The sequence below is a fragment of the Nematolebias whitei genome, chromosome 13 (assembly GCF_014905685.2).
Source record: "Nematolebias whitei isolate Nwh7 chromosome 13, NemWhi1, whole genome shotgun sequence".
Lineage (NCBI taxonomy): Eukaryota > Metazoa > Chordata > Actinopteri > Cyprinodontiformes > Rivulidae > Nematolebias > Nematolebias whitei.
In genome coordinates, this window is record NC_056510.1 from 23,729,639 (window position 1) to 23,752,057 (window position 22,419).

Genomic DNA, 22,419 nt, shown 5'->3' on the forward strand with positions numbered 1-22,419 from the left:
AGCATATCCATTTTATTGCATCCTCACACCAAAGTGTACTATTTCTCATCTTACCTGCAAACACCTCACTTTATCTATTTATAGATCCTGCTAGTAATTCAGCCCCATGTTGGAAACCAATAAATGCACGCCAAAACCAAGGTTTCTCTCTCTCTTCGTAATTAAATCAAAGAGAGGGATGCAATTCGAAGCTCTGAAAGGTGAACTGTATCTTGTCGAGAAAACGTGGGATTTCTTATGAGATTTCCTGCAGTTTCCAAACAGAGTGGGACCTCATTATGTTGACAGTCGGTACAATGCGTGTGGAGGAAATAAAACATGGGAAGAGGGATAGAGAATTTCTCTCTGCATCACATACACTGCTGGGCAAATTATGCACGACAATGACTTTTGTAAGGAGCAAAACAAGTGAAATTCATTATTAAAAGACTTTGTATATATATATTTTTTATAAGCACTGTGGTGCAAACAATTCCTGCTAATCTTGAAATGTGAGTTAACCTTCCCCTTCAGTTTCAGGTTTTCATCTATATGGTCAAACTGTCCAAGATGTCTCTAGATGTAAATCCTATTTGTGACAGAGTTAGCAAGAAAAGGTTCATATCACAAACACTAATCATCAAATAGGACACAAACTCAACATCCTCCTTACGACATGCTGCTTTTGGATGTTATGCAACACCTCAACCTTGAAAAGATCAGATCTACCCTACAGGGATCTACGGCAACGTTTTACAAGATCTGGCAATCCATTATTGAATATGTTGGAATGCCAGAGAATGTATTATCTTAAATCCCTTTAGAGTTTTCTGTGTGTGGCCACACCTGCTCAGTGGAGCAGGTGCAGGTGTTTCCACATTTCTGAAGTGTGGGTGCAAATTTATGTTATTGATCCTCCCGTTTTTAACTTATAACAAGTTATCACTCCCAGAAATAAGACGACACCCACTTGTCTATATTCATTTAAATTTTATTGTCGTAGTTTCAAGCGAAACTACCTTCCACCCACGTTTTCCTGCAGCTTTCAGTTGGTTCAGTCCGTCAGCAGAACATCAGGAGCTGCTAACAGATGGTTTAACTGTGACAGAAAAGATCAATCAGATTTGTGCGTGTTAAAACTATGCTGCATCTCTTTTTGAAAACAATTTAGAGAAAAAGTAAACTCCTTGAAATGTCATCACACTAAATATAAGATAAGATAAACTTTATTGTTCACCAAGGTGGACATTTTCCTTGGACTCTCTTTATAACCATAATCTAAAACACATGCATTCAATCAAAATATCACCAATTTGTGCATAGAATAAAAGACTTTGCGTACAGGTAGATGTTATCATTTGGTTTGGTTAAGAATGGTTATTGCACTTGGAATAAATGACTTCTTATAGATGAAAAATGTGCAAGATATCTACAAATTCACAAAACTATTTATGCTGCTCCTAAATTGACATGTACCCACACCAGAGCTCATTTCTGCATGCGAGACAACATATATGAATAATGTAAAGGTTTTGCAAACGTCTGCATCACATTCGAGCAGCACAGTGCAGGTTCACCTCGCCTCCCGGCCTTTCTGTGTGCAGTTTGCGAGGTTTTCTCTGAATACTTTGCTTTCCTCCCACAGACCAAAAACATGCACGTTAGATTAAGTAAATCTAAACTGTCACGTGTGAGCGAGTGTGTGAATGGTTGTCTTTGTTGTCTCCATGTGACCCAGGACTTGGGACTTGTCCAGCACACAAAAGGAAAGCTGCCGATGGGACACCTGAAAGGTAAAAGAAAATGGATTTATCAGTTTCACATCAAACTTTAATGTCAGATTCCTCCGGACGAGTTGTTGCGTCATTATTACTTAACTTTTAATTCGTTTGTTTGTTGATGTCACTGTTTGCACCAGATTATAGTCATCTCTACTTGTCTGTACTGTCATTTATTATGTGTGAACTAATAAAAAGAACTGAAATGTGTGGGCTACCTTGTGAAACAACAAGAGAAGAACCAGTGAACCTGTTGAGAGAAGGTCCACAGCATGACCCACAGCAAGGGGCGGGGTCTCTGAGTGGGTGGGAGCAGGACACGCAAGTTTTCAACCGCCAAAGTCCACGGGCTGGCAGGAAACAAGGAAATAACCTTGGAAGAGGGAGAACAGTTGGATGTTGTTTTTCTGGGAACGTGTTTTATTTTTTATTTTTTTTTAAGAAGCGGAAGTAAAAACCAAACGGGCTCTGTTTGCGCGCACTGATTCTTCTGAGCACGTTTAGTTTGTTTAGGGTTAAATTATAGGACAGAGGATCTGGTGTCTGGGCGCTTAGCTGTGTTTTTATTTATTTATTTGATTTTGTATTTGCCAATAGATTAATCAGCTCTAACCCCCCCCCCCCCCCCCCCCCAGCAGGAGTGCCCGCCCCGCTCTGCGGAGACATCCATTGATTATTGTCTCCGGGATTTAGTGGAAAAATCCAGAGCTGCTCTCCGACCCGTGACGAGGATTTTAACATGTATTTCCATTCCTCCTCAGACCTGGTGGAGCTGCAAGTCGTGCTGTCTGCGGATCTATTGGACTTGACTCTTTTATTTTATTTTTTTTTCTGAGGAGGCGGCTGGGTCTCCTCCTTCAGTCCTCCTCTTCCTCCTCCTCCTCCGCAGTCTCGGATGCGTAGTAAAGAGCGGAGGAGTGGGTTGGGTCGCCTTGGAGCCGTGCATCATACGCGCACATCGTCATCGATAAAAGCAGGATAGGTGAGGGTGAGGGCGAGCGGAAGCAACATCAAGAAGAAGCTTTTTGGGAAAAAATAAATAAATAAGTAAAAAGTCACCGGACTCACCGACTCTGGATTAGTCCCTCTCCATACATCAGCTTCATGTCCCCCACACACCTCCATCCTTCCCATTCAGGACTTGGCTGCATAAATCTGCTCCTCATCTGAAGCAGGAGGAGGATACTGGGGAGTGAAATCTGCGGAGCAACACATTGCCTACAATGGCAACCGGTGCGCTCCTTCTCGCCTGTGCGCTGCTTGGTAAGTCTGAGGGGGGAGAGGGATGGGGGAAATCTTTTAGGGTGGCTTCTTTTTTTTTTAATGCCCCCCTTTTTAGCGCAATATTTCACAGCATCTGTGCAATACTTGATGTTTGGAGAACTAATAGTCATCATGACACGAATCAGGTGGAAGCGGGGCACATCTATGATCCCATGAGAACAGATGTTCGTGGACAGCTGTGTGTGTGTGGTGAACTAGGTTAATGTGATAAGGGCTGAAATTAACTCTGTATCATTGGATCTGATCATATAACCCGCCTACTGGTGTTTGGAGCGGACCCTCCTGTAGAAGTGCATCTTCTGACATGGATGACACATCAGCAGCATGCTTTGATGAAGTCACTGTCAGGTGTTCAGATGTCAGACATTTGCCTCTTCTCTGTAATTTATTGGATTTTAGACACACAAGTTGGAGCAGGTACGTCCAGATGACACACTGAGCGTGCTTACACAGAAGTGACTCCTGACACACGCACACACACGCACACACAGCATGCAGAGCTGTCCCAAACAAACACCAGATGGCTTTTCTGTGTTCCTGGATGGGATGGCGGAGACAGGAGAGTGGGGGTGGAGGAAGATGTAGGCCTGCTGGAGGGCCCCCCCCCCCCCAAGCCAAGAGGATTTACCAGTCTGCGCCTCGAGTCAACTTTTAGCAAGTCGCTTTCACTGGGGCGAGGTGGAGGTGCAAAAAGTTTCATCCTTGCAAATGGAGTTTCTTTCAGAGATCTAATCTGGAGCGGGAGCCGAGGAAAGAAAAGACCTCTTTGTGTTACATAATCAGGAATCTGTGAGAATCAGTCTGAGGCGGTGGAAACATCCCAGGTGTTAGGATGATGGATTTATTTAAAATTAGATGTATGTGGATAATACAAGATTTCTCATACTGAACATCCGTTGGCCTGGCAACAGCACTTTACTGTAACAGCGTGTCATGATTGTTTACTACTAAATTGGTTAAACCATGCTTAATAGATTATTTTTGTTTTATCTGTTATTAAACATGCTATAAGAGGCAACACAACAAGTATTTAGAATCAAATCTAACAACCTGTCTGAAAGCTGCTGGTATCAGCTACACCATTTAAATGCAAAATAATTACCATTAAAAACAGCTGTAACCTTAAAGCAATAGTTCAGATTTTTTTAAAGTGGGGTTCTTTGGAAAGGTTTTAAACAATCAATATCTTACCTGTGTTTTAGGTAGCTCTTCAACATAAGCAGGGGAATGCCCAAATAGCAGCATCAGCAGCTAGCTGTGGCACTTGAATGTTGTTTTTAGAACAGCTGTGCCCAGTCCAGATCCCCGGGGGTCATCACCCTGCATGTTTTAGTTGTTTCCATGCTTGTCAGCAGGTCTTCAAGTTCTACAGAAGCCTGGTAATCACTTGTTTCAAATAAGGTGTGTCAAAGCAGAAAAAAACATCTATAACATTCATTCATTCATTCATTCATTCATTCATTGAACTTTTATTTATACAGGCTAGCCTTATTGAGCCACGAGGACTCATTTACAGGAGGGACCTGTTCCAGACAGAACAGACAACAATAACAATAAACTACAGTAAAAATGCAGTTAAAATAAGAGTAGCGTATAAAACAATAAATCAGGGTGCTGTAAAACAGGGTGAAATACTAAAAACAAGAACATATCTGCTTTGATTTTTCTATTGACATTATCAGATGTTTGAAACCCCTTAAAGAAATTAAGGTGGACATCTTCACTTCCTGTTGCAAGGTGTTCCAGGTTGCAGGAGCTGATAGGAAAATGACTTTTTGCCAAATTCAGTCTTCACTGAGGGAACACTGCAGGTAATGATGTCCTGAGAGTGCATGTTGTAACTGCACTGATGACGGGACATGTGGGAGGAGATATACGAAGGCAGCAGAGCAAGGAGGGATTTATAGATGAAAATGAACCAGTGTGAGAGTCTTCGTGTAGATAATGATGACCAGCTGACCAAGGAGTACAGGGTGCAGTGATGGTACGGTAGTTACAACCAGTTATGAATCTTAGTGCACCATGGTAGACAGCATCCAACATCTGCAAGCAGCTGGAAGGGGCATTCATGTAAATAATGTCACCATAGTCAATGGCCGGTAGGAAGGTAGAGGTTACAAGGTGTTTTCTGGCATTCAGAGTTAAACAAGATCTATTTCTGAAAAAGAAACCAAGTTTTAATTTCAGTTTCTTTATCAAGTTTTCAATATGTGGTTTAAAAGAGAGATGTGTGTCGACCAAAATTCCCAAGTATTTGTTAGAATCTACAAACTCAGAAGGAACACCATGCATGGATGAGATAGGAGGAAGAGTTGCTGGCACCAACTTTTTGTTGGAAAACAACATCCCTTTGGTTTTGTCAGCATTTAGCACCAGCTTGAGATGGAATAAGTCTGACTGAATTATGGCAAATGCAGACTGTAGAGGAGAAGGGTGGTCCTCAAGGACCAGGATTGGCAACTTTTTTTTTTATAAAGACAGTATGCCCAGTTTTGAGCCATACTTGGACTTGCTACTTGTTTGTTTATCTGATCAAAATCAAATATTTCTCCAACCTGAGGTAATTCCATCATCAACAGGAACTAAACTTTTCAAGCCATCATGCTTGCTTCTTAATTTTAGGTTTTTCAAACAGTCAATAGGCCTGTCACAATAACAAATTTTGCTGGGCAATTAATTGTCTCAGAAATTATTGCAATAAACAATAATATTGTTTGAAATTTGACAATAATTAGTAATGTCAAATTTAAGAAGAAATGTTGGTTAATTTGTTTTGCATGTAGTACCTTTTTTTGACAACCGGATGGCAGTATAAGATTGTTTGAACATAAGGATGGATATTGAAAGAGCGAGCAGCATGTCTCTTTAAGAAAAATGTGAGGGAGGCCTGTTGACATGACATGGGCTGTCTCTCTTTTCTCTTTTCGCTTCTCAAAATGGCGGATGCTCAGTGTGATTTGAGTTTTTTAGCATAGCATTTTTCACACAAAGCTTTTAATAAACAATCTGTAAACAAGTTCTCAACTTCTTTTTTAGAGATAAACAACTTTTTAGATGAAGGCATGGTTTTCAACTGCGAATTTTGGAGCTTCAACAAGACGGAGGGTTTTTTGCCCCGAGGTCAGCCCGTTAGCTTAGTTCGTAGCTTAGCTTCTCAGCTTAGCTGATTTTAACGACCCAAAAACGCAATTTTGGATGGTTAAAACAGATTTTAAAGAGGAAAGAGGAAGGGAGGGGTCAGTAAAGAGCACTGGAGTCAGTGTTGCCAGGTGTACGATAATTATCTTATTTGTACGACAATTTTGCCCTCTGTACGATGTACGATCAATAATCCCAAAAAAAGCCAAATATACGATAATTTGACCATTCCGTGAATGTGTGGTTGTAATTGGTTCATCAGCCTGTCGCAACTGTCTATTGGAGTTTTTTGTGAACCCTGAAGGCATCTGTGTCCGCAAACAGATGCACAATTGGCTGGAAATTCCAGCCAATTGTGCTTTTCTAAATGTTGCCTACGAGTGACGTGTATGCGTTTGCCTCAGAACAACGGCCATGATTGGCTGAATAGTCCGCTGCGCCCGCCCCATGAGTGAGAAAAAGAAAAGAAGAAGAAGCAGAGTCGATCTGGAAGCGGACCCATCACTACTATAGTGCATCAATAGATTTGTTATTTTGGTTATGACTGGTGTATGATAATTTCTCTCAAAATATGATAATTTTATGTCTCTAGTACGATAATCCTAGATTTCTCACCTGGCAACACTGACCGGAGTTGAGCTTTTTGTCATCCAGTGTCTTCAGTAGAAAGAGAGAGACACAAAGAAACGATAAAGCCGATGAATGAAAATGAGGTTGATAATTTTCATTTATCATGCGATTAATGGATTTATAGTTTATTTCAACAGACCTACCAGTCAATGGCTAAAATTAAACTTAAGTTTCAGTTTGTTTCACCAAAATCATACTCGGTACTTTGCAGGATCATACTATTGTTTATCCATCGCACAGTCTGTATGCACAAGCTTCAGTGCTAAGAGAGATGCAATCAAGCCTGTCTGTGTGATCAGCTGTCTGATTTTATTTCTGGCCTGTGCCAGGCAGCGCACGTGTTTGCATTTGAATTAGTTTAAAAATGAATAAAACCAAGGTGGCTGACAGCTGTGTTAGATGGAAACAGTATCAGTCATTGTTAAGCCCAGAGGTGCCACCTGCAATTTTTTGGGGTTTTGGCAGGTAAATCTTATTTTGGGGTTATTTATGCTGCTGACTGACTGAGTTTGCAACCAGGTGTGAGTGAGTGCGCGTGCGTGTGTTTATTTGTGCCACCAGAGTATATGAAATAAAGCGTATAAAAGGAGTCGCCTGAAGGAACGAATGGTTATTAGCTTTACAAACAGGATGTCTTTTCTCTCCCCCGCAGAGAGTGAGAGAGATGTCACGCTTTTAGTGCGGTGCAACTATATGTGCCTTTTGTGTGAGGGTATGTTTGGAATGGGTAGCCAACCTAAAGTCTCAGTTTATATAGCTAAATTGAAAGTCTAAAATGTGTGGAAGGCTACTTTAACTGTTAAATGCTTCAGTGCTTTCTATTTATTTGGCAGGCAGGAAAGCAGCCGCCTGGGTTCTGATGAGGTGCCACTGGTCCTGTTTATCAGCTGGTCTGAGAGCAGCTTCGTGCTATGCAGACAGAAAATTATAAGATTATGTTTGACACATTTTGCCACCTGCATTTGTAACAATGTGCTATTTTATATATATACTGTGATTAGCTCTGCCAGCTTGGAGCACATTGCTTTTTTTGTTATTGTTGCACAATTCTGGGTAAGTTTCAAATGGATTTACATAAACCTGAGTGAGAGAGGGTTAGCTGTAAGTTAAGAAAGTGAGTGACACATTTTTTACTTGTAGGGCCTCACAGTTGGTGTGAAAGGGAAAAAAAAAAGCACATAACCAGTATATCTAAAAAAAAAAAGTGCAGACATTAATCTTAAGTGGTTAAACAGAATGGCTGCCATTTCCTGACATCATATTTATGTTTCAGCAGATCAGGCTGATATACTAAAACAACTATGGTGTTTGAAAAGGGTCCAAAATATGAGGTAAAGAATACAGTCAAAATAAATGTGTATCTAAAGACAGCAAACTTCAAGTTGACAGTTGTGATTTACATTTATTTTCTATAAGAATATGAAATATGAATTCACAACTGAAATCATGGGGTCGCAGGCTGGTTAGTCAAGCACAGAACACATCGATGCACGTTGCGCATGCGTTCAGATTCAAGTTCCAGTTCTTATTTCTCCTACTGTCTTTTTGATCCTATAAAACCAACTTATTTTTTCTTTCTATATCCCACCTTCTCTTCCATTCTTTCTTTAAATTTGTTTGATGATACTCCTCGCCTCTGATTTGCTTATTTATATGAAGTTAATATGATTTTGAGTTGTTTTCTTTGCCATCTTAGCTGTCATCTTGTTTCCTTTTATTCAAATATCTGCTGGTACCTATAAAAATGCTGTTGTTAATCCCATCCTTTGTATTCTGAATGATGTCTAATAAAATGTCTGTCCTGCTCTGTGAATGATTGTGTTTTAAACTCAATAATACGGAACTTGAATCTGAACAAATTATTGTTTTTAATGGTTTTATGTCTTCCACCCACTGTACTGTAACAGAACCGCCAACATTTCTCCTGTGTATAGTGATAATCCATTGATGATTCATTTTCCTATTTTTAAAAGAAATTCTGGTGGCGCTATTAAGTTGAAATGGAGAAAGCGTTAAGAATGCATGTGCAATGTATATCGATGTGCTCTGTGCTTGATTAACCAGCCTGTGACCCTGTTATGTAAGATCTCTGTTGTAAATCCATATTCTCATAGAAAACATTTGTATTCACAAATGGCGATAGTTCGTCTTCATAAAGAGTAAACCACAACTGTCACCTTGAAGTTTGCATGTGTAAGTTTGAACAGTTTACACTTTTTAAATTGTTTTTTTTATAAATGAAACATACATTTACAAATTCTAGTTCTGCATAACTATTGACTAATATGCACACATTTCTGCCTTTACATACACCTTTATTTTGACAGTGTTCTTACAAGGGCAGCTATGGCAGGAGTGGTTAGAGCAGTCGTCCTTCAATGCAAGAGTTGGGGGTTCAGTTCCACCGTCAGGTACATGCCGAAGTGTCCCTAGGCAAGACACTGAACCCCTCATTGCCGCCGATGTGTGCCCCATCAGCGTATGAATGTGATAAAGCACTGATTAATCTTTGTATAGATCTAGTAGAGTGCTGTATGAATGGGTAAACGAGGACACAGATTGTGTTGTAAAGTGCTTTGAGTATCTTGATAATATAGAAAGGTGCTATATAAGTACAGTCCATTTACCATTTACCCCATACTGAAAGTTCAAACCACTGCAGTGGTGCATTAGAGTGCACATCTGCAAGTCACTATGCTTTTTAACCAACAGCATCCAGAACTTAAATGCCTCATCGATCAAGGAGCAAAGATTATTTCAGCCCTGGATCTGTTGCATATCACTTACTGTTTAATGTAAAGAGTAGACGAAGCAAACTGTCAAAGATTGTGACTCTTCGGACGCTTTTATCTGGGTGTTTGATTACCATCTGATCAGATGGCTTTCTGCAAACAATGTAAACAAGAAAGTGCATTTCAGCTGTGTTGCCACAATATTTATTCATGTTCTACATTTTATTGGGTTGTCAGTTCTTTTTTTGTTTATTAGTACTTAATCACTTGATAAACATTACTGCCCTATTATGTGGAATCATTTCATATTTTTCCCAATCGTAGTCTATCCTCATACATTAAGTCAACCCGTGCAGGTTGTGGCGAAGTTGCATGAATGGCTGAGTTTAAAATGTGTTCAGACACAGCTGTTCTTATAGAACAACTTAATTCTCATGGACTGGTGTTGATACCTGCACTGACTGAAACAGACAGGTAGAAATAACACGCTGAGAATACTTTACCAATCAGAAACGTTTAGCTCTGCAAGGCCCCAATATGAAGGTTGTGGTTAACCCCAGAAGTACCACCTCCCTACAAGGCCCGTTTTTTGCCACAGTGTTGACACTTTTTACTGTCTGGAACTGTTTAGTCTCTGATTCTTTTTCCCCACACACAAAAAGGAATAAGTTGAGTAAAGGATCCCCAGAAGGTCTTGTCAAAACAGCATTTCTGCTGGCTGCAATGTAGCAACTAAACTGGATGGATTGAGGCAATGCATTAGCACAGTAAGACTATCTTAGTAAATCTTATGTACTGAAAGACACATCATCGAAAACTATGTTACTGCTGAAGATGATGTTATTCTGTCCAGAATCAACACTTTATTACCTCAAAAATGTATCCCTGTCTGGTTTATTTTGGGCAGATGTTACATAAAGCTGTATATGGTACAACATGGTAGGAATCCAGATGTTGTCACAAAGAATCTGATCATTTCTAAATAAACTCTCTTTCTGTATCTGCATTAATATAAATGATAACACCTGGCCAAAAGTTAAACAGGGTTTTCAAAATAAATAACTTGAGATTTAACAGTTTGGGGAAAAAGAAGAAGAAGAAAAATGTGTCATGAGACTGCCAGCCATCATTTGAGAGAGCAGGTCATGGAAATTACTAGCAGGAGTTTTGGAAGTGGATCTGAGTGTCCCAGTTATAAAAATATTAAAGTTTGACCGAGTGAATGTGACACCTTCCTTCAGGTGGGCAAAATGCTTCTGAAGTACATTTGGTGGTACTGATGGAAGTTGAAGAAACAAAACACACTGTGGAATCATGGGATAGTGGTGGACCAACATGAATTGGTTCTAGTTTGAGACTTGGACCAGCTTGTGTTGATATCTGACACATGTAGCCTCATTTGTTTAGACAGTTAACGTTTGTTGGCATTATTGTGGTAAATGTTCAGGTCTAGTTCTGGTTTCCAATCAGCATCAAACACAAACTGCTGGTTGTGTTTTACCCAATAACTCAGCTCAGTGTTATTTTCAGGTATTTTTGTGTGATTGGCTCCATATTGGTCACTATGATGCAAATAGGAGTCCAGATTCTTCCAAAAACATACCAGCTGCATTCATTAACTAACTGAAGACATTAAAGTAGTCCCTCACTTATCATGGGGATTATGTTCCAGACACCCCCGCGGTAGGTGAAAATCCGCAAAGTTGGGACGTTATATTTATTTTATTATTTATATATTTTAAGGCTTTATAAACCCTTCCCACACTCTTGCAATGTTCTTAACAACGTTCCAAACTCTCTAAACGCTCTAAAAGAGCACAGCGATCGAGAGCAGACAGACTGATGCTACGGTTACTGAGCCGATCAGTGCCCAGGGGCAGAGTGGCCATCGCGAGCACCAGGTTCGTTCGGTTTTGGTCAGGTCAGCTCGGTCCAGGTTAAGGCTCAGTTCGAACACAATGTTCAATCTTACGTTGAAAACCCGTGAAAGAATGAGTCTGCAAAAGTCGAACCGCAAAGTATCGAGAGACTACTGTATATCTACCGTATTTTTTGGACTATAAGGTGTACCGGATTGTAAGGTTGTTTTCACACCTGATAGTCTGGTAGACTCGGTTCGATTGGGGACCAAAATTCATAACATTTGTTTACATTTCAGCTGGTGCGGTTTGCATTCACACTGAGTCAGTCGAGCCAACCTGTTCCCCTCCTCCCCTGTGGTGGCGCTGCACCAAGAACTACTGAAGGAAACAAAACAAAAACCTCTGAAGAAGACACTTCTTCTTCTTCTGGAAATAAAAGCAAAAACCAAGTGGCGTCAAATTTTAGCAGTTTTAGGATTTCTGTTTTGTCATTTTTCAACAATGGACTCGGCATGAGCGGAAGATGAGGCAGAAGACCACTGAGAATGTTATTTTTCACAGAAGGTCGCTGACGGCTCCATATGAGGTATTAAAAATACGCATTAGTTTGCCCTGTGCTGTAGTCCACTTCCTGCTTTTGGAGCGGTCTCTGGTCCACTTGCATTCACACTGCATTTGAACCGCGCTAGAGTTCACTTCAACCGAATCGAGACCCAAGTTTTTAGGCGGACCAGAGTTCGATTTTTTTTGTTCCACATCAGTGTTAGATTGCGCATTTACACCTCCCCAAACGAACCGGACTTTCTAGGCAAACGGACTAGAGTTTGATTAAAGCGAACTAAACAGGGCTAGTGTAAATGCACCCTAAGGCGCATTAAGCAAAATAAGTTCATTTTGACAGCTTTTTGAGCGCCGTGTATCACATAAAATCAGTTCAAGGTCAATAAACACAGCCAGAATTAATACATAAGATGCAATGGATTATAAGGCTCACTGTCAATTTTTGAAAAAATTCAAGGATTTTAAATGAGCCTTATAGTCAGAAAAATACCGTAAATCTTTTTTTACCTTTTACAACTCACACTAACATGTTAGCTAGCGTTATCTGACCGTTTTTCTGTCTCTTTTGTTCAATTTTTGCATGTATCTCTATTTAACATAGCCAAATGTCATTTTATGTAACTCAAATAGGAATGATGTGCTTAGATAATTTAGCTAGTCTCCTAAGAACTTGAACTGTATAGTTTTCCTCCTATTTCATTTTTTTCTTTCAAGCACTGCTCATTTTTTTCCTGGGGTATAATGACAGACTGTATTTTGAATCTGTCTGCACTGTAAGAAAAGCTGAAACAAAAGGCTTCGAAGAAAGAAGATCAGCAGCAACAAAAAGTATACATTCTTCGAGCCATGACATAAACTATCCTCCTGCGTGGGAGCTGCTTTGCTTTTGTCTTTAGTGAGGATTTTTTTTTTTTTTGGGGTGTTATTTTTGATTACTGGTTTGGAGTCAGCAGAGAAGCTAAAGCAGCAACCTTTTATCCTGTCTCATTACGGTGCTATTGATTGAAAAGAGAAAAGTTATGACTAGTTGTCACACTATCAAACTTTGCACTTATCAGCAGAGCACAAAGCCAATGCTCCATAATTGGCGTAATCAAAAAACATGAAGGTAGTTAAAAGCTCATTTTCAGTTTAGGCACAACTACTGTGGAGTGTTTAGTGTGTGTGTGTGTGTGTGTACTTAAACACTTTTACAGAATAACAAGGGGTGACACAGCCACTCAAGGGTAGATTTAATTGTTTATGTTGTAGTTTTCCACGTGTCAAAAAATCAGAGGATTTCTAGTTTTAGGGGAGACATTGTTTTCTTATGAAAAACTATTCAAATGTGAACATTTCTTAATGCAAAACATGTTTATAATTACAGCTGTGAAACGTGTCAGAATACATTTATCTTCACAGAGAACCGGTGGGTTTAGAAAGAGAGATTCTTGCTACTGAAGTTTTAACTCTGCGGAGGATGAAATACAGAGAATGTGGCATTGAAAGCAAATTTAATGTGTCACAGATATTTAAACATTTACTGACTGCTTGTGATTATTTTTTAATCGGGCATCTTAAAGGCACTGATCAGATGTTGTGAATTGTGGTTCAGAGAAAAGACTTTGAACAATTAATATCTTACCTGTTGTGGAAATCTATTTGAATGACCTCAGTTTGGAGTAAATAACCTGATCAGATTGATAAACTAATGGCTAATCCAAGTGGGACCAAGATCAAGCTGGATCGCTGCTGGCTCTGAACTTTCTGCTGGAAGTTTTCCAGTCTGCACCAAAAACAAAACAGCTAGCTAGCTGCTAGCACTTGCAATTAACCACAAAATTGTAAGTAAATAACCACATATTGTGACACGAACAGTGGTAAAATAATTATAAATACACAGCTATGAAATGAGATTGGAGTTGTTTTAAGATCGCAATAATCCACTTTTGTCTTAGAAATGTTCTGATTAGGCATTTACCTGCCGGTCCAGTCAGAAATAAACCGTATAGCTCAGAAACTATCTACAACAGGTAAGATACTGATTAGTTACAACATTTTCAGATAACTCCTCTTTAAAACTCCATCCATCCATCATCCATCCATCCATGCATCCATCCATCCATCCATCCATCCATCCATCCATCCATCCATCCATCCATCCATCCATCCGTCCGTCCATCCATCCATCCATCCATCCATCCATCCATCCATCCATCCATCCATCCATCCATCCATCCATCCATCCATCCATCCATCCATCCATTATCTTTACCCGCTTCTTCCTTTTTGGGACGCAGGGTTTGCCGGTGCAAATGTCCAGCTGTCCACTGTGCTAAAGGTGGGGGACACCTTGGACAGGTCTCCAGTCCATCACAGGGACACATAGAGACAAATGAGACAAACAACCATTCACTCTCTCACTCAAACCTAGGGATAATTTAGAGTCACCAATCAGCCTAACATGCATGTTTTTGGTTTGTGGGAGGAAACCGGAGTACCCGGAGAAAACCCACACATGCACGGAGAGAACATGCAAACTCCACCCAGAAAGGGCCCTGGAACGGGATTTGAACCGGGGCAACCTGCTTGCTGAGAGGCAGCAGCTCTACCAGCTGCACCACCGTGCTGCCCCTCTTTAAAAATATCCACATTATTCTTTAAGGTTTGCCCCTCCATGACCACACACAGCCTTATATTTATCTCAAATAAGAAAGACAGCTGAATGCCCCCCACTCAAGAATTACAGTAACGTGTGGTCAGGCCAGTGTGTCCTCTGCTCACATGTCGTTTGTGTTTTAACCTCCAGTGAATGAAAGGAAGAGTGCTGTCTGGTCACCATAGCTGGAAGCAATAACTCACTGTCTGTCTGTGCATTTTTTTTTATTTATGTTTTTTGTAAATTGCATGGGACTATCCCAGGATTTGTCTCTCATTATTTCTTGCAGGTTGTTGTCACCTGACGTTATATTCACCCTGTCTTGGAGGGGGTATATAGCTGTAGCTGTTTGATTGCTGCACTGTTTGCTCCTCTTGTTATTTTCCATCCCCGTTGTATTTTGCTGCTGCACGCAAGCTTGTTTGCAACATAAGCACAGGACCTGTGCCTTTGTGTATACTCATGACAAGATCCCTTTGGTGCCATTTCTTTTCCTCATATCTGAATTGTGTTGGTTCAACTAAAAACAAACAAAACAGAGGACAGACAGAAACAAGGCTCTCAGCTCGGCTACTATCCATGTGTAGAGCTTCCAGCAGTTTTTTTTTAAAGAGCTGGTTCAGATTAAAACTGCATGCCATTCGACTATGAATCAATAGATTTGATGAGGTGTGTGTGATTTGATTGTGCTTGTGGAAATTCTTGCTTCAGGTGCACCTAAAGGCAAATACTAGTTAGTGTCCAATAGCCACAGGGGAAGTAACTGGCCTGTATTACAGACTTCCCAGACTGGCACTGAAACTCACACAGAAGCATTAATCTGACTAGTTCAAGCTTCAATCTGAGGGAAAATGCTTGTAAGCAACTTTTTCTCTATAGTTTCCTCCAAAATAACAGTAAGGTTTGAGTAATTACTGCTTGTCCTTGTGCACATCTATGCTTTTTTAGTGACAAACTTCCCTTGTGACCCAGATCTGAGTGGTGGTCTCCTCTCTGTCTCACATGGGGAGATGACTGAGGAGAAGCTAAAGTTCTGGGGGGAGGCTTCCTGCCTGCCACGGTGATTCAGGAGAGACTGGAGCTGCATAAAGAGCAGAGGCAGCAGCTGCTTTGTGTCTGGTTTGACTCCTCTCCAGCACGTCAGACCATCTCGCCTCCAATCCGGCCCATCTCTTCACGCCCAGATTTTATCTCTTGTGTTGTGATAAGCAGGAACCCTCTGGCCATTCGTAAACCAGTTTCTTTCTGGGCTGATTTGCATGGATCTTTTTCCACTTCTCTCTTGTCCGCTTTAATAATAGCACTCCAGCTGCCTCCTCCTTCAGTGAATAACCCCTGACCTCCCTCCCCCACTCTTTTAGAAACAAAGCTCGGCTCACCTCATCCCACTTTTCAAAGAGCGCTAATTAGAAACTGGCTATATGTGAGAGCCAAACCAGATACTTTCATCTACCTTAAAGGTTTGTGTTTAACAGCCACATTTATCTTTGACTCTTTACAAGCACCCTCTCTGCCAAGGTGAGATTAAAGCAGCCCCCCCCCCCCTCCCCACTTACTTCCCCTTTGGGATTTTGTCCGCTCCTCCCCTTTTGCGTTTAGGGAGTCGCTGCAGAGAGGACTCCGCTTTACTCCTCCACACAGACACACGAACACCCACAGCACTTTGAGCTGCTGTCCCTATACTCCCTGCACCATGCTTGATCCTCCACCCGAGCAGATCCCACGCTGGAGGGATGCACACCAGGCGCTGTAACCATGGCGACTGCTCTCCACATGCTGATCCACATGCAGCGACAAGCGCTCGACTGGGTGCTCACATCCAGACATAACTCTGTCTGCATTCATCTTTACCATTATATTCCTATGCCCGGTGATAAACGGGCCTGTCTTTTGCTTTACAATTTATTTATTTTAATATGTATTTATTGTGTATTGTAATTGCCTATTCATAAATGCATGAATTTATCCACTCGTGACTTCGACAACCCGAGAGGCAAAATAACAGACAATAGCAGGGGGGGAAAATCTGTTTGAAGTTGACTAATTAATACTTAATTACTTTCGTTTCCAATCTGCAGCTTTATGTGCAAATGTTGGGGCTGATAGCAAGTTGCCAATCATGCAATAAACTAACAACTGTACATTAAGCAGACGCAGCTGTCAGGCCTAATTGTGCACAAGCTTAAGATGGATAATGACTGGAGATAGCTGTGTGTTGTTGTAGTCCTGAAAAACACAACGTTCACTCTTTCTGCTCATGATAACACATAGAGTGTTGAGATTTATGCATTTTTATTTTTTATTTTTGCTTTCTGCACGGTTTTGTCCTGTTGTTGATTTGCAACTGTGTTCTCAACTCAGACTCGGTGGGGGAAGTGTGAGCACAGAATGTGGGGGTCAGGGTGGGTTCGACTGAGGGGGGTTGGGGAGACGAGGTTAGTAGGGTAGCAGGTGTCCACAAAGAGTTAATGGACTAAGTAAGGGGTGTAGCTGTAGGCTATTAATGTACTGGAAGTGTGTGTGTGTGTGTATGTGTGTGTGTGGCGGGGTGGGGGGAGTTCGTATATATATGGGGTCATGGACCAGTCTAATTTTCTCTGTCGCTGGTCCCAGTCTTAGTTTTTCTCTCAGGTTCAAAACTGATAGTTCAAATAATTTGAAGTGAGGTTCATTAAAATGGTACAAACATTTAATATCTAACCTGTTGTAGATATCGCTTTGAATAAACTCAGTTTGGAGAAATAAGAGTTATATTTTGACTGGATTGATGAGCTAAGGGCTAGCATGAGAGGAAAAAGCAAGGTTCAAATAACCCGTTTTAAAGTTTCATAGCAGCTCGTGTGAACACTCTTTTTTTAAGCATTTAATTTGCCATCATTTTTACATTACACTATTATTTAGATAGCATTCTAGGGTTATTTGCAAACAGTTAGCAGCTGCAGCTAGCTGTAGCATTTTGAGGACGAATATTTGAATATTTCTGCTGTAATAAATGTGTAATGTAAAACCGAGGATGGTGTTAAAAAGTTTTTAAAATAGCAGTCACATGTAACTAAATAAAACAAATTGAGCTTTAAATTGTTTTAATCATTCCTCTTCGGTTTGGACCTGTCATCACTTTGTAAATCTGGTCAGTATTAAACTCTTTATTAAAAACTAAGGTTATTCAGAGAGCTGTCTAAAACAGGTAAGATATTAACTGTTCATACACCAGATTGCAACTTCAAATGACGTTTTCCTTTGTAAGTGGATTTGAAAGTGATTGGTTTTAGGTAACACATCAGTGTTGCATAAACTATCCTGTTTACATGACAGTCTGTATTTTGTGTACATATATGTTATTGCAGAGTTCCCAGCAGGCCTGCCGGTATTATCTATGATTTATAAAGTAAACAAAGTGATTAGAAGCGCTGTAACCTTTTCAGCTACATTCTAACCTTTTTTTTTTTTTTTTACTAGCTGCAGTTTCTCTGTCTTTCTCCTGAATTATTCATCTACAATATGGTTAGTAAGGAGCTGTCTTGACTCACGCTTTTTCGATTTTAATTAAGTTTATATGTCAAGATGTGTCTCTAGCTGTGCCGTATGTGACTGTGGCACAGTAGCTGAGCTTCTGCTCTGCACCGAGTCTGTCTGTTGACTTTTTACTGCAGTGCTCCAAAGTTCAATGGCATCCAAGTATTCGTAAGAAAAGTCCAAGATAAGCATGTTCAAATTTGTTATTCTGGAACGGTTTCAGAGGACGCATTAATGTGATCTGAACCAGATATTTTCAATTACCATATATTTATGTTCAGTGATACAATAACAAGGCAATACACAGCACTCTGTAAATTGTGCTGTTTTCTAGCTGAGCTGGAGGAATATATTTATTCCAGTAATGAGTGTTGATCAAAATGATGTGCTTAATGCTATTTAAATGAATCAGAGGAATCTGAAGCTCTTTTTTTATTGGGGTTAAACTGGAAGGCATAGCAGCTGAGGGTGTAGGAGGGAGGATGAAGTGGCAGCTGTTCTGCAGGGAAGGATGGAATATGATCTGGCCTGTGCTGTTGACAAAATCAAAAAATGCTACTAGCACAAGAATATCAGAGCGGAAAATCCAGCTAGACCACATTGAAAAAAAATATTTCTGCCAAGAGAGCAAAGCCCCTTTAAAACTGCAGCAGCTTTTCAGACGTCCAGTATTCAGAAACTCATAAACGCAGACGTGTGATGTAGATTCGGAAACGCTCGCTGCTTCTGTCCTGGTTCCACCAGCTGTTATGAGCAAACGCGCAGGTGGGGTCATGACTGCTGCGGCCCAGGGGAGCCTTAAATCACAAGTATTTAGCATAGGGAGAGCCGAGGCGAAAGTGAACCATGCAGGTGGGACATCTGAGACCTGGATTTGAGTGACAGAAATGGAGATTTACATTTTGACGTGAATCTGTTTTCTGCAAGACTTGACTTGGCCGAGAAATATTTAAAATCAACGTATTTGCTCCATATTGTGTGAAAATCTGAGACATGGCTAATTTCTATAATATGAGTGTAACATTTTCTTTGCACTGGGAAAACAAACGTGACTGGCTCTGCATACAGAGTTATCAGACTTATTTTTGGAGCAAAGCAACTGTGTGGAGGAGACGGTGGGTGTGAGGGGGTGCTATGTATTCTGTTTACATCATGCTCCGTAATTCTCATGTGCAAATGAGCTTTTACTTCTGAATGAGGACTGGTGTGTGTGTCCTGAAGAATAGTCGCTGTTATGGATCCAGTGATTATTTCTTCTGACCAACTGGTGGTCTCTCTTTTGTGCCGCCTTTTAGTATTGACTCTGCCGGATCCTCAATCTTCTGCTCTGCTCTTGTAGTAATTGGTTGAGTCGTCTTTTTTCCCCTCCATAGATTAAATATAAAAGCTTACTGAAGCTTTACTGAAGGTCTGATAAGTGCAGGTCTTTTTAAGTGCTATATCATTAAAGAAAGCTGCATTCATTGGCTGAACTCACTCTTTGTCATCTGTGGACCTTTTGAAAGTGATAGCAAAAATTAAAACCCTATTACATCTCAAAGAGGTGTAATAGGGATTAGGGGTTTTATATCCATCTGAAGTGTTTCTCTCCAGCTCCACCTGTTGTTAAAATATCAAAAATAAATTAAATTCTAATCTATTACAAAATGGTAGCTTATGTTTATTAAGATTCTAAGATCTGCTGTCCAGAAAGTTGTATTTGATAGAAACAATTTTATGCTTTTTCCAAGTTTGTTTTATGTAGTTTTTATTTTAGAGTACCGGTAATTACTCCTTAAACAAACAAACAAACAACAAACAAAAAGAACCATCTGGTTAGTAGATATTAAAAATGATTCTGGATTGATCCGAAGTTTCTTGAAAAACTAAAAAACGGTCTTTGAACGTAACCTGGACGAGATACAACTGATGTCTTTTTTCCAAGTTAGTTTGACTCACCGTGCACTCTTATGGGGCGGCTGTGGCTGAGTGGTTAGAGCAGTCGTCCTCCAATGCAAGAGTTGGGGGTTCAATTCCACCAGCATGCTGGTGTCCCTGAGCAAGACACTGAACCCCTCATTGCCTCCGATGTTTGTCTTGTTTGGTGTATGAATGTGATAAAGCTCTGATTAGTCTTTGTAAAGAAATAGAGTGCTGTATGGATGGGTAAATGAGGGCACAGATTGTAGTGTAAAGCACTTTGAGTATCTTCAGTACAGTCCATTTATCATTTATGCAGAAAGCAGTGGTAAAACCTGCAATTTTCAATAAAGGAATGAAATTACATAAAAACTTATACCAAGCATTAAGTTGTGTTTTGAACTTATCGCAGAGTTGTTTCAACTGGATGATTGACCATTAATTGATTTTGTTGTCTTTGGTTCTTGTGACAAGTGTTTTTATTTATTTTTTTATATTAAGAAGACAATTAGGGATAAATTGTGTGTGACACCTTGATTGGATTATTATTATTTTTCCATAAACCTATTAGTTTTACAAATAGCCAATCAGAGTATGGAGCTTATGCTGATTTAACGAGTTAAGCTTTCTCAAAAATTCTTGTAGGATCCAGCAAAGAATGGCCATTGGACACCATAAGAACCAGAAGGGGACACTTTCTAATAATAATAATTGGTCCTTGGCTGAAAACCTTTTGGAAAATCTGTGGAAAGAGCAAGAACATGATGACTGGGCAGTGTTAATTTTAAATTAAACCAGCGAGTAAACAAACAAACACACAGTTTTGTTGGCCATGAGTCCTGGCTGTATTTAGCTAGATACGCAGAAGTGCAACAGATTTTGATTCATGAACCAATTTATCAGCCCTTTTCAAAGAACACTTTAAAGTTGGACTGAGACGCTTTCTACATGTCTCTGTGTGGTTTGGGCTACTGCAGAGGGGATTGAAGCTCATTCAGTGGTGTTGCACTGCTGAGCCTGCAACAGAGGTAGTCACAGAGCTGAGTTGGTGAGTAGGTGTGAAGTGGCGTGCGATATGGCAGAGCTCCAAACAAACCAAAAGCTCTGCCGTCATACACTGGCATTATTTGTGCAAACATGTAGTACATTGTTGCAAGACTTGGCCATCTTAATTGGTTCTTCTGTGAACAGTTGGAGGTGGCCTAAGCAGATTACAAGGTCTTAGGTTATAGGTTATGAGGTTACAAGGCTCTTTAAGGTCATATCCCTTAATTTATTTATTTATGGTCATATCCATCTATTTTCTATACCCTGTTGAATCTATGCAAGAGTACAAGGAGCTGGACAAGAGCTATAATACATCCTAAATAGTTTTCCAATCCATCACAGTTCCACATAGAGACCAACACACTCACACTAGGGCCAATTTAGAGTCCAATTACACCAGTCCTTCTCAAATAGTGGGGCGCGCCCCCCTGGGGGGTCCCGGAGCAATGCCAGGGGTGGCGCATGTGACCCCGAGGAACATTTTGCGGCAGGGAGTAGGGTTTAAAAAAAAGTAAAACATTTCACCATTCTCATTTTGTCATGGTGCGTTTGGCAACTGTTTGCTAAAATCCGGCAACTCTCAGTCTTAATAATAATAAAGTTATGAACAAATATGTCTGTCTTGTCATTTGGGGAGCCATGATTGAACTTCCCTCTTCTTCCCTCTGCCGCTGAGCAGCTGGTGACGCTCGTCACACGCAGCACGCGTTACCTGCCCCGCTTTCGCTTTAACATTTTTTGTTTGTTTGTTTGTTTTTTAGTTTGTCAAAGCACAATTTTGATGTTTATTTAAATACAGAAGTAATGTTTAATAAATGTTAGGACTCTATTCTTTGCTAGCAAGTCCTCAGCTCTGGACGCATTTCACCCACAGCATGCAGCAACAAAGAGTATAAACTCAGATGATGTTTTTTTTTATTATTTGTTGGAAAAACGCATGTTTCACAAATGTTAGGACTCTATTCTTTGCTAACAAAATATATTTTATGTCATTAAACAACTTGTCAGGTTCTTCTCTTGTGAGTGCATTCCCCTGGAACCGCCCCCCCCTCCACACACACACACACACACACACACACACACACACACACACACACACACACACACACACACACACACACACACACACACACAGCCCACCCGCTCTTGCACTCTCTGCATCTTCTCTGCTGTTGCTGCTCTGAAGACCAAGTCCAGGTCCAGGTCCAGCTAAACAATGAGCAGGAGCTGAGAGCTGCAGGATCATGTTTCAAACTCTGCTTCAAAAAGCTGTGCACTGCAAAACGTGTTCATTGTAGCCATTAATCCTGACTTCCTCATTTTGATAAAAAAAATAAAATGAAATAAATCAGCAC

The 22,419-nt window shown here is 40.4% G+C and overlaps 1 protein-coding gene across 1 annotated transcript in view; it reads left to right on the forward strand.

Annotated features, from left to right (window-relative positions):
* The first annotated feature begins 2,980 nt into the window (after positions 1 to 2,980).
* The window catches only part of igsf3 (immunoglobulin superfamily, member 3), a 126,211-nt gene continuing 106,772 nt past the window's right edge, over positions 2,981 to 22,419 (forward strand). The window contains exon 1 of the mRNA XM_037686170.1: positions 2,981 to 3,020. Within this exon, the coding sequence (XP_037542098.1) occupies positions 2,981 to 3,020 (40 nt within the window). The remainder of the gene's footprint in view (positions 3,021 to 22,419) is intronic.